The sequence below is a fragment of the Brassica napus genome, chromosome A2, assembly GCF_020379485.1.
Source record: "Brassica napus cultivar Da-Ae chromosome A2, Da-Ae, whole genome shotgun sequence".
Taxonomy (NCBI): domain Eukaryota; kingdom Viridiplantae; phylum Streptophyta; class Magnoliopsida; order Brassicales; family Brassicaceae; genus Brassica; species Brassica napus.
The window spans coordinates 16,887,174-16,904,246 of NC_063435.1; the positions used below are offsets into that span (position 1 = coordinate 16,887,174).

General features: G+C 34.1%; 2 protein-coding genes and 1 long non-coding RNA gene across 4 annotated transcripts; all 3 read left to right on the top strand.

Moving 5' to 3' along the window:
- Window positions 1–774: 774 nt before the first annotated feature.
- On the top strand, window positions 775–3,840 carry LOC106399355 (transmembrane protein 120 homolog). The gene is made up of 9 exons (XM_013839845.3): window positions 775–1,172; window positions 1,238–1,332; window positions 1,423–1,527; window positions 1,608–1,687; window positions 2,535–2,625; window positions 2,698–2,805; window positions 2,900–2,986; window positions 3,239–3,307; window positions 3,450–3,840. Exons 1-9 carry the CDS (start codon window positions 908–910, stop codon window positions 3,588–3,590), a joined length of 1,041 nt encoding a protein of 346 aa, XP_013695299.1. The 5' UTR covers window positions 775–907; the 3' UTR covers window positions 3,591–3,840.
- A 2,724-nt stretch (window positions 3,841–6,564) lies between these two features.
- LOC125587638 lies at window positions 6,565–8,483 on the top strand. The gene is made up of 2 exons (XR_007323891.1): window positions 6,565–7,651; window positions 7,999–8,483. It is a non-coding gene; the product is annotated as an uncharacterized LOC125587638 (long non-coding RNA).
- A 3,484-nt stretch (window positions 8,484–11,967) lies between these two features.
- On the top strand, window positions 11,968–14,613 carry LOC125587640. Of its 2 annotated transcripts, XR_007323892.1 has the most exons (4): window positions 11,968–12,092; window positions 12,166–12,220; window positions 12,357–13,193; window positions 13,412–14,613. XR_007323892.1 is itself a non-coding variant. In XM_048758489.1 (3 exons), exons 1-3 carry the CDS (start codon window positions 12,075–12,077, stop codon window positions 12,689–12,691), a joined length of 408 nt encoding a protein of 135 aa, XP_048614446.1. In that variant the 5' UTR covers window positions 11,968–12,074; the 3' UTR covers window positions 12,692–14,613. The 2 variants fall into 2 exon arrangements, 1 of the variants encoding a protein (XP_048614446.1); XM_048758489.1 differs by having other exon boundaries at window positions 12,357–14,613.
- The last annotated feature ends 2,460 nt before the right edge of the window (window positions 14,614–17,073 follow it).

The window sequence follows — 17,073 nt, forward strand, 5'->3', positions numbered from 1 at the left end:
AATCTGATACGATGAACTGAAAAAGACCCAAAATTTTATCTAAATACCCAAAAAAACTTTAGTTTGAAAAATTTACATGAAATCAAAACTCTAATCTGAACCAAAAACTTAAAAATAATATCCATAATACCGGAAACATATTCAAAATATCCAAATATACCTAATAAACACATATTTATGATCGGGTCTAGAGTAGGACCCCGAACTCAAACAAAGACATACGGTTCAAAAAAAAACACAATATGTTATCTTTTTTGGACCTGAACTAAACCTATAATTTTGGTCGGTTCGGTTTGTTTTTTTGATCCGGATATAATTCTCATGTCGAAAAAAACTTACGTAAAAATGTACATATAAAATCTCAAATAAACTAATTTGTAGATTATATAGCTGTTAAAAATTATGTTTTTCGATATAATAAAACTTTGTAATATAATATAATCCAACAACTCCGCGCTTTCCAAGCGCGGGTCAAAATCTAGTTTCTATAGTTAAAGTAGGTTGACCAAACAAATAAAAATAATATTAACTACAATTAAAATAAAAGTAAAAGAATGAAATAAATAAGAGATTGTTTATTTTAAAATTTTAATTATTATCTGTCTAGTTTGTTTATCAGTGATTGGAATATATTTAGATATAATTTTTTTTTAGAAATGTTAAAAATTAAAATTAAAATTATTTGTTTACTATTAAAATATTTAATAAAAAATAGATAAGAGTAATAAAAAAAAATATAAAAACAAAACTTAAAATAGGATATTGAAAAGAGAAAAGAAAGAAAGAAAAGGTGTGGGTGAGAGAGCAAGCGTGATACTATTTTCGTGAATTCCTAAATGCAAACATTTTGTCGAGAAGAAGAGAAGAAGACCTCTCCAAATATCAATCAACCGATCTCACTCAATCGATGGAAGTTGAAGAAGAAGTTAAACGAATGGTGGAGGAGGTGAAGGAGCTCCATGACTCGGCCGCTTCCTTCATCTCTTCTTCTTCCCATCAAGAGCTTACCCTTCGTCAAAAAGCCTCCTCCGTTGACGCATCCCTCCGCCGCCTCCACTCCACTCTCGCCTCCGACAAGAGTCTCGATCCCAAGCTCGAGGAGGATCTGCACCGGGCTAGATGCATGCTCGCTGATGGAGATCTCTCTTCCTTTCTCCCATCCAAACCCCAAGGTTTCCATTCAAATTCTCCAATTTCGATTTGGGGGTTAGCTCCTGACCCGTTTTGATTGAAGCAGGACGGTTTGTTAGAATGTTTCTGGGGCCGGTGAATGTTCGAGCCTCGCGTAAAGACATTCAGCTCAAAGTCAAAGAAGAGTACAATAGCTACAGAGTTAGTTAGTTAGTGTGTTTTGTCCCTTGCATGTGGCGGCTATGTTGATTTCTTCTCAACCTTACTGTTTTGTTTCTATCTATGGAGCAGGACAAGACTGCGCTTCTCTTTCTGTTCTTTCCTGCAGCACTCATGATTCTCAGATCTTTTTACTGGGATGGATGTTTGCCTGCCTTTCCTGTTCAGCTCTACGAGGTCTTAATATTATCTGTTTTGCCTTTTCTAACCGATGACTTCTTAATTAATGTTTTTTTTTTCTTTTTAAATCAAATCAGGCTTGGCTCTTGTTCCTCTATGCTGGGTTGGCTATGCGAGAGAACGTATTAAGAGCCAACGGGAGCGATATCCGTCCATGGTACTACTACTCTTATGCTCACTCCATTATGGTCTCTTCAGTAATGTGTATCTCAGAGTAATATTGTCATACTAACTATACGTTGAACTTGGGTCTTATGTGTAGTTAGTTCAATGGAAGTCATAGAAAATAACTTTTAAGTCTAGAACATTTTGTTTGTAAGAATGTTTGCATGCAACATGTGGACCTTAGGTTCTATATTCACTATACGCATCTAAGTTCCTTCTGTTTTTTTTTGTGCCGTCCTCTCTACCTTGCTTATATATCATCTATGCTGCTGCTGATTCATCTCATTATTCTAAGGCTTATCTTAGTGCGCAAATATCCATTTTGAATCTCATTTAAGATGGCTGTGTTGACCTTTATAAGAATTATTCGTAACTGTCTGTAGGGTTCTGTTTATTGGTAGCTCCTCAGAGTGCACTGAATCTATTGTTGAATCAGTGATATCATAGTTAGCGTAAATAACAGGATTATCAGTTTGAAATACAGTGTATTGTCTCATCATGTGCCTTGTCGAACATGTTGTTACTTGATACTCTCCTCCAAAGGGTCTCTTTTATTTGGTATATATGCGTAGATATTTTTTGGTGAAGCGGTAGCCTATATTGTTTTGCTTAGTAAAAACTAGAGCTCTATATTATTTCATGTGTAAAAAGAGAGAGAGAGAGAGAGAGAGAGGGAGAAAGAGCTTTAGCTTCGATGGAATCCTCTTTGGGTGGGGGTTTAATATGTTATTACTTAGAGAATCTCTTTACTTTTATTGATGTGTTTCGTTTGGCTTAGCAAAATAGTCACATGGGTTGAGGGTGACTTCAACTCTGAACCTGATATGTTTTTTTTGCAGGTGGCTATATCATCACTACTGTGCCATGGGGATGGCCCTTGTCAGCCTCACATGGGAAATCAAAGGGCAACCAAACTGTGTCCAGAAACAGGTACTGCTTAGAGTTATTTCCTTATTATGCAAACTAAAAGTAAATCTCAGGACTGAGGTTAATCATCTACAGAGAGGAGTTCATCTCTTCCTGCAATGGGCTATGATGCAAGGTGTTGCCATGCTTCTGCAAAACAGATACCAACGCCAGAGATTATACACTCGCATAGCACTGGGAAAGGTGGCTTATTATCTGCACTTTTTTCCTCAGTCTAAAAATCGTATCCGCTTTTGGAAAGTAACTCTAGTATTTGTGTTGAGAATGTTTTTTCCAGGCTAAGAGGATGGATGTTGTATGGGGAGAAACGGCCGGAGTTGATGGACAGTTATGGCTGTTATGTCCTATACTCTTCATTTTACAGGTCATCAGGAAAAACCCGTTGGAGATTATAAATACCATGTTGTCCTACGTTGATTTTTATAAGTCAAATATCCCTTTCTTAGACATTTCATATATTAACTAGTTTTCATTACTTTTGGCTTTTAACAATAGAACTCTGTTCTTTCCACACCAATCCAAAAGAAACTTCGTGCAGTTTATGCTAGGGATCTTAAGAGTTTTTTTTGTTTAGCCTATTGGGCTTGACATGTTTATTAATTTTGGCAATAAGCAGGGGTTTCAAGCATACGTTGGAGTACTGTTGCTAAGGGCAGCATTAACCGGAGTTGTTGCTGAATGGCAGGTTTAATTTCTACTCTTCTGGCAACATTAGTGCATTATTTACCACTGGTACTTTTTCCACGGCACTCTGGTATAAGCCGACGAGGACGTGAATGAAAGTAACAGATATGTTGAGAACTTTGTCAATGGTTGTCATATTTCAGGTGATGGTTTGTGGCATTCTTCTGGTAGTGATGGCTGTGGGAAACTTCATAAACACAGTAGAGACATTGATGGCAAAGTCGAGGGTTAAGGCAAAGATGAAGAAAAGTAAAAGCAGAGCGGAGCTTAATCACACTTCATAGTTCTCAACTCTGGGCTCTCTCGTCTCTTTCTCGCATTTCATAAATTTTGTTTTTTTTTTCAATGCCACGAAACTCATCCTGGGATTCTGAAAACTATGAACATCCTTTTCTCTGTATATGGAAGTGGCAGCTGATATTTTGATGGTTTTGTCTTTTATTTGTATAATTTTTAACTTATACTTTATAGGCTTCTCTGCAAGTGTCAGGTGATTGTGATGAAATAGACAGAGCCGGCCTTTTTTTTTTGGCTCATGAAACATCAGTGGGATTGGGAATACGGTAACTCACACATGGTTTGATACTTATGTTTGGCTTTCTTGTCTATCTTTAGTAGTTCGTATGAGTGGGCGTAGAAACCGACCAAGAAGTTTAAGTTTTCGTTTGAGCAGATTGGAGACGTTGAGTTAGGTGTTTTGATTCCGAGTCTGTTTTGTCGGATTTGAATCTGCTTTCTCAGGCTTCATCAAGTCTCTTATGATATAAAGCTATGACTAGATTAAGACCCGCGTCTTGCGCATGATGAATATTATATATAAATTATTTTTAAGTATTATATATTTTTTTACATATTATGAAATAATAAATATATATTGAATAATTAAAAATTTAGTAACTATTACGTATATAACTAAATTGGTACAAATACTTAAATAAATTTTGTTTATCTAGACAAACATTTTTTTCTATTTTATATGTTATAAATTAAGTTTAAATGATATTAACATATATATATAGTACATTTTTAATATTTACATTGGTTAAAAAATATTTTATACTCATATTATTTTTGATCTTTTGTATTTTTTATAACAAAAATTTTAAATCAATGATAACAATAAAAAATTTATGGGATGTTTAATAGGTTTAGTAATTTATAATTTTAAAAACATTCAATGCAAAGTTTAAAATCTAAATATTAAGTTGTCAATAATTGTTCAAAATGTTTATCAAAAAATTTCAAATAAAATTTGAAATTAAAATACTTATGTATTTTATATGGTATATAATTTATTTTAAAAAAATATTAATATGCATATATATAATATTTATTAAATGAGACTTCCTACTTATGTAATTTCGTAATCATTTGTATCTTGTTATAACATAAATTTTAAACCATGAATCACAAAAATTTCATTGTGAGATTTTTAACAACTTTAGTCATTTATATTCGTTTTTTTCAATTCAAAATATAACATATACCAAAAAATCTAAATTTTTATTATATAGTTAATGTGGTTGTTTAATTTATTTTAAAATGAATTAAAAATGATAGAGAATATACTGATTTTTTATCAAATCTTTATTTTTCAAAATCATTAATTATCATATATACTTTAGCCACATTAGGTAATTCCGCGATTTTTATTTAAGAAAACAATGAAGAACATTTATGATTAATTTATAGTTAGTTTAATAAAAAACTTATTATATATTTATATGGACCAACATATTTTTCTAAGGATTCTAATAACAATTGTGGTGATGACATGTGGCTACAAAAATATGTTGTAATGTTTCTCTTTTAATATATAGGGTATATGGTGAATTTTTGAATGTTTTTCATGTGTGCTAAATGGAACTTATATTACAACCACTCAAAACAAAGGTGAAGAAAATCAAACTACCCCTAGAAGGATAGGAAGTTCTTTTTTTTATAGATACGCTGGCAGTGGTTAATATAGAACACTAAAAGGTTTTGATTAGTAATGGGCAAAAAAAACCAGAACCGTAACCGAACCGGAACCAAACCAAATTATTCAAAACCGAAACCGAATCGAAACCCTCAAATGCCCGAATGGTTCCTATATTTCTATACCCGAATAATCAAACTGGAACCGGAACCGAACCGAGAACCGAAAGGATACCCGAATATCCGAAAAATGAGTTTTAGCTTTTTGATATAAGGTAAAATGTCATCAACCTCACACGAACTCGGGTTTGTCAAGAAGAGTGAAAACATTGTTATACCACCAGAGCGCATTATCTTTTATGTACTCTCTTATATTATACACACACACATATATATATATATATATATATATATATATATATATGGTATTTCTATATTAAAATACAATAAATACTTATAAAACAACACTTTAGTGACTTGACCGCCGGTCAAATTCACGATTATATAAGTGTTTAACCATTAAACCACTTAAATTAACATGTTAACTAATGTATTTTGTATATATATATATATATATAAATAGATTTGATTCATATATTAAACGGGTACCCAAAACCGAACCAAAACCAAAATGAAACCGAACTGAAACCTAACCGAAACCGAACTAAAATTTCATAAGTACCTATTGGGTATAAGAGTGATTTATCCAATATTCCCGGAACTGAATGGTTGAACAGAATACCCGAATGCCCATGGCTAGTTTTGATGGATTGAAGTGGGCGAGAAATATAAGGAACAACTGTTCTCCTTTACAGGCGGATCACACATTTATTTGGGTAATGCAATGCATGAAAAATCTACGACAATTCTATGTGATGTTTGCGACAAATTGTTTTAATTTGGTGAAGATAGTTTATGAACCAGGAGAATGGTCTGCTTTTGCATCTTATCTCGAAGAAATACAACGGATCAAAGAAAGTTTCTCAACTTTTGCAATCACATATGTATCCCAGAATCAAAACACAAGGGCATATAGTTTAGCACGCGGTGCTCACAATCAACCGACCCAATTTGTCTTCATAGACACGGAGTCCCTTCTTTGGTTTACAGAGTCTTAATTGAGTCTATTTATGCTGATGATAAAATAAGAAGAAGATGGAACTGCATTTATTATCTTCTTTACCTCAAGTCGATAAGTATTATCTAGTCGATTATGGTTATCCAAATAAATAAAATTTTACAATTTGACTCCTTATAGATCTTCATAGATTGTGACGGTTGGACATCATATCTTCCAATTTGAAATAGGTCCTCTTTCTAGAAACAAACAAAATTTATTAAATCGGTATGAAGCATCTTTGACTTTTGTTATTGAGAGGACATTCAAAGTTTTAATTTTTTTTTTGTGAGTTCCCAGTGTACAATATATATGTTCAGAAAAGAATGGTAACAACAATAAAATCACATAATTTTATTAGAATGGTACCTCTAGTTTTACCTTTTTTGTTTTAGATCTTTAATTTACATTCTTTGTATTTTGACATTCAGTTAAATATGATAATCTGATATATTAATTTACCTAATGTATGATATGTATGTTGAGAAAAAATGGTACCAGCAACAATAAAATCACATAATTTAATCAGAATGGTACCTCAAGTTTTATCTTCTTCTTTTTTTTTTTGTTTTAGATCTTTAATTTACATTCTTTATATTTTGACATTCAGTTAAATATGATAATTTGATATATTAATTTGATTAGATGAATTTGTACTTGATCTGTATTTGTTCGGGATGATATGTATTACTATTTGTTTGATATGCATCAATTTACGAACCTCTTTATCTAAGTTACAGATACATCATATATCACTAAAGAAACAATTACATCCAGAGTCAGTTTTCATCTTTTAATATCATAATAGGACACATTATGCTACTCAGACACTTTGTCCAAGCTTTCAACACAAAGGGAAACATGAACTTCCAATTTTACCCTTCTTCCTCTCAGCAATTAAGAAAAAAAAACATATGTTTTCTCTACGTTACTCAGAAAGAAAACCACACCTCTTCTACTCATCGGCCGCCAACCACTACTCCCACTTCTCCTCTTCCGTCTTCTGTTCCTCCTCCTCCTCCTCAGCCGTATTCTCCAGCACCTATTACTCCTCCTGAATCCCTTACTCGAAACTCTCCAACTTCAATCTCAGAACCACCGTCGAATCCGTTGAGAAGCAGCGGAGGAAGATCTCCTCGGACTCCATCTTCGTCGTCTCCTTCTTCAGATGGGTTATCAACAGGGGTTGTGTTTTGTAAAGCCATCTGAGGAGTCATTTTCTTGTGATAGTGACTCTGGTTTGTCTTCCTTGTAAGAAGAATCGAAGAAGATGCTTACTATGCTCCTCCCCACCTCTTCCGAATTCCAAAGGTATTAGCTTGTTAGAGAATTGAAATTTTTTTTGAAATTAATCTTAATTTGTTATAAAGTTTCAATTTTTTTTTGCAATGTTTTTGCACTGGTGCTTGAATCTGGAGACACTAAGTCTCATACCTCTGTACTTTCTAACAGTTTCAACAATAGTCAAATGCTATCCTACTTCTTTTAAAAAGTATAATAATGCTACGGAAGCGTATGAATTTGCTTACTGGTTTTCTGGAGTTCAGTTTTGGATATAAATTGTTGCATGTTATTAGAGGATTGTTGTTTGGCATATTTTGATGTTATCGAATTGTATTACATTGCTGGTGACCTCCCTGTTGTGATATTGTGTCCAGTATTTCTCTAGCAGATGTTGGGATTATGATGTACGACCTTATCACAGTAGTTTGAGTAGTATGTTTATGTTACAACAGCTACATCAATTCCTCTGAATTATCTCTTAAGCTTAATAGCGTTTAATGAAGAAAGCAACATATACATGGTAATAAAGAAGAGTGCAATATAAGCCTCCATCTTCACCATCACACAAGCCTCCACCTCCACCACCGCTTTTCATGAGCAGCAGCGGAACTACTATGATCGTCCAGTTGACCAAAAAGAAAGAAAGTAGAAACCTGCAACAAAAATGTATTGTATGTATATACACCAAAAAAAATATAGTTTTGTACATGTGTACACCAACAAAAACAATTGTACATAATAATGATTGTACACATGTACAAACATATACCTTGAGAATATGAATGGATATTTCTGGTCGCTAAGATAGTAGTGTAAACTTCAAAGTGATATAAATGGCATAGGAGTTTTTTGTTTGTAAGAGCAGTTTTAATCAACTGGTGTCACCACGAAATCTCATGTCTCGGTTGTTGAATGTAGTTCACATTGTTTGAGCGGAGAGAGTTACAAGGTAACACCCTTACCGAATATTATACTTGTGAATGAATATTAGTGACTACACCAATGTGTAGCAGTTTGACTTATGAATTAGTTACGAATCACCAATATTTTCTTAACTGATCAAGTGCAAGCTCTCAATTGATGTTGCTGTTTTTTACTCCTTAAAACTCTGTAAAGATAAAATTTTATTTAAATAAAGGGTTGAATATTTTGAAGCCATTACTCGTGTTTATGTTGAGAAAGGATCGAGCAAAGTATCAAGTACTGCGTAGTTGGTAGGTTATCACATATTATCAAAGTCTTAATGTTTGTTTCTTTATGAAAACATAGCCATATTAACAAATTAAAATAGACAATGGGTTATGGATACTAACTGATATGAATATACACATCCATATAGATATCCACTTGTGTACGGGTTATTATGGACATGTGTTTGTAAATAAAAAGAGAAATCTTTATAAAGATGAAAATATATTGTGTCCACATGTACAGTCCACACACAATCCACATGTACATCTTCGAAACTCTATCCACATGTACACAAGATTACATATATCTACGTGTACACCAAGTAAACCTTGAAATCTAGAGCAAGAAGCATCAGGTATGTTTTAAATATAAAATCATGTGCTCGTATTGAATCAAATTTTGATATCATTCTCCAACCACTGCTTAACATCTCAACACAAGCAACATATCCCGTTGTTATCGGATTCTTAAGAAACGACCTCATTTTGTTTCTTGGAACCTTTGTTCTTGAGTTATCTTTTGATCTTCTTACAGACACATTTCACCTCCGTAAAGCAATTAAATGTTCAAATACCAAAAAAAATATAAAAACTAGTTAATCAAGAACCTTCGATCTTATTTGCCTCCAAAAGTGGTTTACATCTCACCTCTGTTAATATGTTGCTCCACTTAAATTACAGAAATTTTGGGAACAACAATCAAAGGGACAAAAAGTTCACCTCTTTCTTCATATCACTCTTCCTCTTGACACAACAGAAGATAAAATCCTCGATTTAGTGCTCCGTCTTCCGCCAAAGTGGAGATTTACGGCGAGGTTATGGTATTTTTGACAGCCACTGGTGAGTCTTCACCATCGAAAATGATTTTCCCCAATTTTTGATAGATTAGAGTTTCATCTGAATTCAAAGGATTCATTACTACATCGAAACGAACCACTTAAGATTGTGGTAAATACGAGGTTGGGAAGTATTGATTTTCAGACAATGGAGGCACACTGGGAGGAGTTTCCTCCGATTAAAAATATTTTGATGGGTAAAGGGTTAGCTATTCTTTGTCGGGAGAGAAATTAGAGAAATGAAGTTGTAACAAAAAAAAGAAGAAGTTGATACTAAGAGTAGTCTGGTTATTCCACTCTGAAAAACTATCCTAATAGTTGAAAATGTTTTCAAGTGTAATATAAACTCATAAAGTGACCTTCAGTGTTATAATCTCATCACTAAATTATATGAGTAGACTGTCGGTGATTGGTTGGTGCTTGGTAGTAGTATATGTGGGGGAGGGGACTGAATTTACAGTGGCATCTTTTACGTTTGTCTTGGAAGAAAGAAAGGGACAGAGAATCTAACATTCGGATTTGACGACAATATTTATTAATGGAAGAGCCAAAATTGTATTCTTTTTAAAGAGAAAGAAAAAGAAGAAAAGTATTGGGACAATGATTCTTGGACTATTCGCTGTGATCACCGCATGTGTAATAAATTAGTATTTATAAATACATATGAGATCATCGACTGCACATACATGAACCCATGCTTCTATGCAAACGACTCGGTTGTTGATTTGGTGGGACATTTTTTTTTCCTTGCTTTCTATTCTTTTTATTGCATATCTACTAATAATAGCAATTTTAATTAATTATAAAATTTACGTGCTATTATAAAAATCTCAATTTTTGTTAAAAATTGTATTTATTCATTAAAGTATATTTTGATTAAATGTTGTCTGTTAAACAAGTTGCCCTCTTCTACGACAACGACAAGTAGTGTTTGTCGATCGACGGTTGATTCTGAATATCATCTTTGGCTGTACTATGAACAACTACGAGTTTCTCCTATCTTTATTTCCAAAATACTTCAAAATCATCACATTACTCCAAAAAATACTTAAATCTGTAAATACTCTAAAAAGAATCCAAAAGACAATAAATACTTGAGATTGATCTGTGCATCCGCGTAGGTATTGGTTATTTCATTTTTATACATTGATATTTGTTTTTCATCATTAGTGTCATATATTTTAGATGTGTCGTAATATAATTAATTGTATTCATAAGACCTGGACCGAATCGCGTAATATAGTTATTTTTGGTACAAATATCCGTACCCGTTGCAGATACATTTGTTATTTAGATATTTTTAGGTTCCTATACATCAGAACCGAACTCATCCAGACACAGAAGAACCCAACTAAAAACCCACATATAAATTTAAAATATTCAAGTAGGACCTAATTTCAAAAAAAACAAAAAAAGATAACTGAAAGGAAAAACCCGTACCTAAATGGAAAGCCAATGGTTATGCCTAAATGATTTTATAAACTAATAAAAATGACTCTTTCTATGTGTTTGACTAAATTAAGTGAAACATAAAGATTTTTTCTATTTAGTAAAACAATTATATGGAGTGAAAAATTACGTGACTACATATTTGGATATATATTTTTTTAACCGATTGAAACTAAAATAATTTTTTAGTAAAGTAAACTAAACCGAACGTTTAACTATATGAAAAACCCAATTATTTTAATTTTTTGATTTTATAATTGGCACAAAATTAATATTAAAAACTAATATATAAAAATCTGCACTATTATTATTATGGTAATATAATTAACGATGTTATGTATTGTTAAGCTAATTTAATTAATGAAATTGTTAAACTGAGTGAAATATGGAAATATAATTAATTTAATTATATTAATGAAATTACTAAAAGGAAAATATACTTCTTTTTATATTGCTATCTATGTTTCCAAACAATTCTCATTTATACTGATATTCATGTTTCCAAACAATTCCAATGTGTACTTCATTTCTAATAATATATATATATTCTAAAACACTTAGGAGATGATTGGTTGTGACTGTAGATGCTCTGGACAGCCAAAATTTAGTCTAGAGCTATATATGTCAACCAATCGAGCTTTTCTTTATTTATAAAACTTACAGCAAAAATTCTCTGCAAAATCAAAATATGGCTGTATAGAGCTTTATATTCAGAGCAAAAAATTAGTGGTTTCGAAAGTTACAACAATGAAAGTTACAACAAAAAAATCTACATATTAAATTATACAGCAAAAAATATAAAGCTACAACGCTTACCAATAATCCCCTTATATACCATGGGTAAAACCTGGTAAAATCCATGGTATATCATAGTAGAAGTTAACGTCATCAGAAATCTAAACATGGAGTTCGATGTCACCTCCCAGGCAAGAGTGCCTCCGATTGTAAGTGGATTCTCTTTAGAAGAGGCATCAGATGACTGTCAAATTCTGGGTAAGTATACGCAACTACAACTGAGCAATGCTTTTGCATTTGTAACATCTAAATTATCCGTTACCTTTTGAAGAGGCATCTAAGTGGATTGCCTTTAAAAGAGGCATCAGATGACTGTCAAATTCTGGGTAAGTATACGCAACTACAACTGAGCAATACTTTTGAATTTGTAACATCTAAATTATCCTTTACATTATATGTTATCAATTAAATTATTAATGAACCGACAAAACATCATATTGTGAAATATTTTAACATCTGCAGAAGGTGCACACATGTTTTCCAAGGATCAGCTATATGTTGGACAGGTGTTTCCAAGAAAGGAGGCTTTCAAATTTCATATGACTCTGTACGCCATATCCAACAAGTTAAGATACTTAGTGAAGAAGTTGGAGCCGAGAAAAATACTGCTCGAGTGTGTAGAAGGAGCAAGCTGCGGGTGGAGGGTGTATGCCACTAAGATTGGAGGATTTCCAAAGTTTGAGATAAATACAATGGAGAACGTGCACACCTGCTCAGTTGATGATCGTTGGGCATTCCAGAGCCATGCAACTTCAACCGTTATTGGAGATATGATGGGGCACAAATATGGGACATGAGGTGGAAGAGGTCAAAGACCATGGACACTTGGGGTGATCATGAGAAATGACCATAAAGTTCCAATCTCGTATTGGAAGGCTTGGAGGTCAAGAGAGTCGGCTATTGACCAAGGTGTGGGAAGCGCTGAGACAGCATACCTGTCGTTACCATCATACTTAGAGCAGGTTGCTAATGAAAACCCGTGGTCTATAATAGCATTTGAAACAGTCCCACACCAGATTGAGCGTAGAGCTTTAAATATTTGTTTCTCGCATTTGGTGCGAGTATCAAGGGATTCCCTTACATGAGAAAGGTTGTTATTATAGACGGAACACACCTCAAGGGGAAGTTCGCAGGATGCCTCCTCACCATATATTCCCAATAGGATTTGGGATTGTAGACAGAAAGAATGACCAGTCTTGGATTTGTTTTTCCGACAAGCTTATGAGTGTCGTTCCGGACTCTGAAGAATTGGTTTTCGTCTCTGATCGCCACACTGTGATTTACTCTGGCATAAAATGGGTAAGTAATGAGAACTACGCCATTATCTAATGTCTTAACATGATAAATATAGATGACAATCATATTGTGATACAATTGTATTATGGTAAATAAAACTATTAGTCGCTAAGTTATAACATATCATAAACATGATCGCTTGGACTATACACATTCACTTAGCTTCAATATCGAATGTATTACTGTTTATAATATTGAAATTGACAATGGTTATCTGGCAGGTGTACCAAAGACACATCACTGTGCGTGCCTGATGTACAAAGAAACGTTCAAACCATCTTCAAGAAGAATTGCCTGATTTACCTGATAGCAAAGGCTTACCGGTTGGAAGACTTCTACATTCACTTCAACGAGATTAAGGTTATTGAGATTGTCTGTGCATATTACTTGATGAGGATTGGGTTTGAGCACTGAGCTAGCTCGCAATTCTGAGGAGCACGATACAACATAATTACTAGCAACCTAGATGAGTATCTGAACTCCGCACTTTCTAGCGCCATGGAGTATCCAATAATGGCACTGATCGAGTACATTCGGACCATGCTAATGAGATGGTTTTATACTAAGTGTGCTGCTGCGGCAGTATTGGGTTTGAGCACTGAGCTAGGTCCCAATTCTCAGGAGCAGGATACAACATAATGACTAGAAACCTAGCTGAGTTTCTCGACTCCGCTCGTTCTAGAGCCAGGGAGTATCCAATAATGGCACTGATCGAGTACATTCGAATCATGCTAATGAGATGGTTTTATACTAGGCGTGCTGCAGAAGCAACAAATGTTAACTGATCTCACTCAAATTACCCTAAGGAGTAAATTACTCTCTCAAATAAGATGTTCAATTATTGTACTTAGGGATCAAATCCACAAGGAGCTAGGGAACCTAATAAATCTAATCAGAGTGATTAAGCTTGGTTGATTATGTTTAAACGTAAATAGCAAGTTGTGAGCAATGTAGTTGCTCGGTTGGTTTGATTGGGTGTTTGACACTTAAATGAAATAACTAGACTTAGGGTTTCTATTCAGGTAATCATGATTATAATTCTACAGATGCTTAAGAGTTGTATGCATGATATTATAGAGCTCAATCACTTGAAAACAAACCGATCGGCGTTCGCTTTCTAGGTTTGTCAATTTACCAGATCTAATGGTCTCAGCAGTAGGTCAGACCAATTAGAAAGTGTCGATCGATGATTCTAGAGGAATATTGATCGATACACCTTTTGTACTGTAGATCCATTATTCTATTGGAATATCGATCGACACGCTCTTAGTCAAGCTTTACGCGCAGGTTGAATAATTTTCACTAGACTTACTAGATCAGCTTTCGACTTAATCTAACAATCCTAGCTCAATTAGCACGGATTCAGGATGAGATTCAAGTGTTAACTTGTGCCTACAATTCCTAGGTCAAGGTTCTAGTTAGCTAAGGTAGAAACATACATTAATGACAATCCTATTGATGAATATCACAACTAGCAATCTATAGTTGGGGTTAATCCCTCATAACCTATTTGAACCCTAATCCTAACGGTAGAACTACTCAGACATAGCTAAACAATTCATAGAAATAATAAGGTATAAAAACTGCATAGATATAGAATAGATAATAATGGAGTTCCAATCACAAATCTCTTTGGATCTTCTCTCCAAATCTACTAAATCCTAGAAAACCTTTTCATGTGAAAACAAGAGAACAAGAAAGCACACTTTGCCTAAAACACATTGGCAAGCTATAAATATTATGTTAAAAACTCATCAGGGGAAATCTTGTAATTTCGTGAAATCTTGGGCTCTAAGTCGGCTGAAACCAAACGGGCTTCTGCGCGCTTCGCTGTCAATCGATGTCACAAGGCGTGCATCGATTGATTATTTCCTTTGAATGTCGACCTCTGGTCTTGCTCGATGGTCAGCTCGGATGTTCTCTCTTTTTATCTCCAAAATGCTCCAAAATCATCACTTTCTTCCAAATCACTCATGAACCTATAAATATACTAAATAGACTCTGAAATATAGTAATTAATTATTAAAACATTTATAAACCATGGCTAAAAATGAGTAAAATTCATGGCCTATCAACTCCACCAGGCATATCCTTTTGCTTGTCCTCAAGCAAAACATACATACAGTCTCTCTAAAAGAGATTTGAAAATAGCAGATACTCATATATTTAAAACTCAGAATCATCACCTTAGGAAATCCTAATCTCAGAAGCATATTATACCATATTTTAGTTTACCAACCAAATTTACCTAGTCAACAACTTAGCAAAATCATGTCTGACAATCCCCTCTACCAACATCATTTCTTGCATAAATAAAAGTGTAGGCTTTACCTTGAGAGTATCGATCACATTATGCAAGGATTCTCAAACAAGTATCTGGACCTGCAGGTGAATGGGAGTTTTTTTCTCTCTCTCTTATAGTTTCTCTCTCATTCAAAGTCTGCTTTCATTGCAAGATCATTGACCAAGATTGGACAGACTTCCATGAATCAAACTTTAATGGTTTTGGCCACCAAATCCTGTTCACTTCTTTTTGACATATATCCTAGGATTCTTTGTGAATCAAGCCTTAATGGGTGTAGCCACCAAATCCTGTTAGAATCCTTTACCTATAGATTTCTTATGAATCAAGCCTTAATGGTTGTAGCCACCAAGTCCTGTTCGAATTCTTTTCCTAAATTATCATCTATAGTTATATATATATATATATTATTTATTATTACTATTATTTTTTTAAATTTTTTTGAAATATAGAGAGAAAGGGTGACATATCTACACAAGGTTTTACCTTCCAGACTTGTTTGAAGTATCCGATCCCATGTATACCAATTCCCAAGACAAGCAAAGTTGAGCTCAGTTAGGTTGGAGGTGAACTTTGGTTCCTTCAGGCATTCTCAGAAAATGTAACATAGTTGATAGGTTGATCCACTTTAGTATGTTTAGTGCTATCTGCAACTAGTAAGTCTAGAATGGTGTGGTTAGATAACAAGCAAAATCAATAAGTTCATTGTCCCCTTCTTGACTCAATAAAAACTTTTTTTTCTTGAAAACATTTTAATAAGACTCATGAAATAAATCAATATCCGTAAACCTCCCCCCAGACTTAAACTACACTGTCCCCAGTGTAAGTTCAGTTGGAGTTATGGTGATAAAGCAAAATGACTCAATTTAACAAGTAAGAACGATATACCAGACCGGAATAGATGTCGATCGATGTGAGGATGTTGTCATCAGTCTCGGCAGGTGTTGTTCTGTCGATCGATATCAGCAGGGTTTCATCGGTCGATATTCGTGACAATCGTCTACTCGGATCTGTTTTTTGTTTTTTGCTTTTTTTAATGACCTGCAAAAATTCAAAAACAAACATAAGTACTAAACTAATGAAAACCAATTAAAATTACCTAATAGTAGGTTGCCTCCCACTCAGCTCTTTGTTATAGTCATTTAGTTTGACTTTGGAGGGGATTTGGTTAATAATGTGGAAAGCAGGTACTTGCTGGTAAGCAAGTCTCTATCTCTTCTCTGATCTTGTTGAACCATGTACCAGTGAAGTCTCTTATTGCCTTATCTCCTCTGCGTCATTTGTCTTTCATTGTTGCAGTTGTATTCTCTATCTTCTGTAGTCTGTCTTCAAGACATTCAAGTTTGAACTGATGTCTTACAAGTGTGGCGTATGTGTCATCCAAGAGCTCCTCTTCATGGTGGATTGTATTATACGTGTATGATGTCACCTTTGTTACTAGCTTTCCTCGGTCTGTTGGTGTTGCTTCGTCGATCGATGTTCTACTGTGACTGTCGGTCGATATTTTGATGCGTCTGTCGATCGATGTCGATGCCTCTGGACGACTCGCGATGTATCTCTGAATCTCAACTATCACCCTCT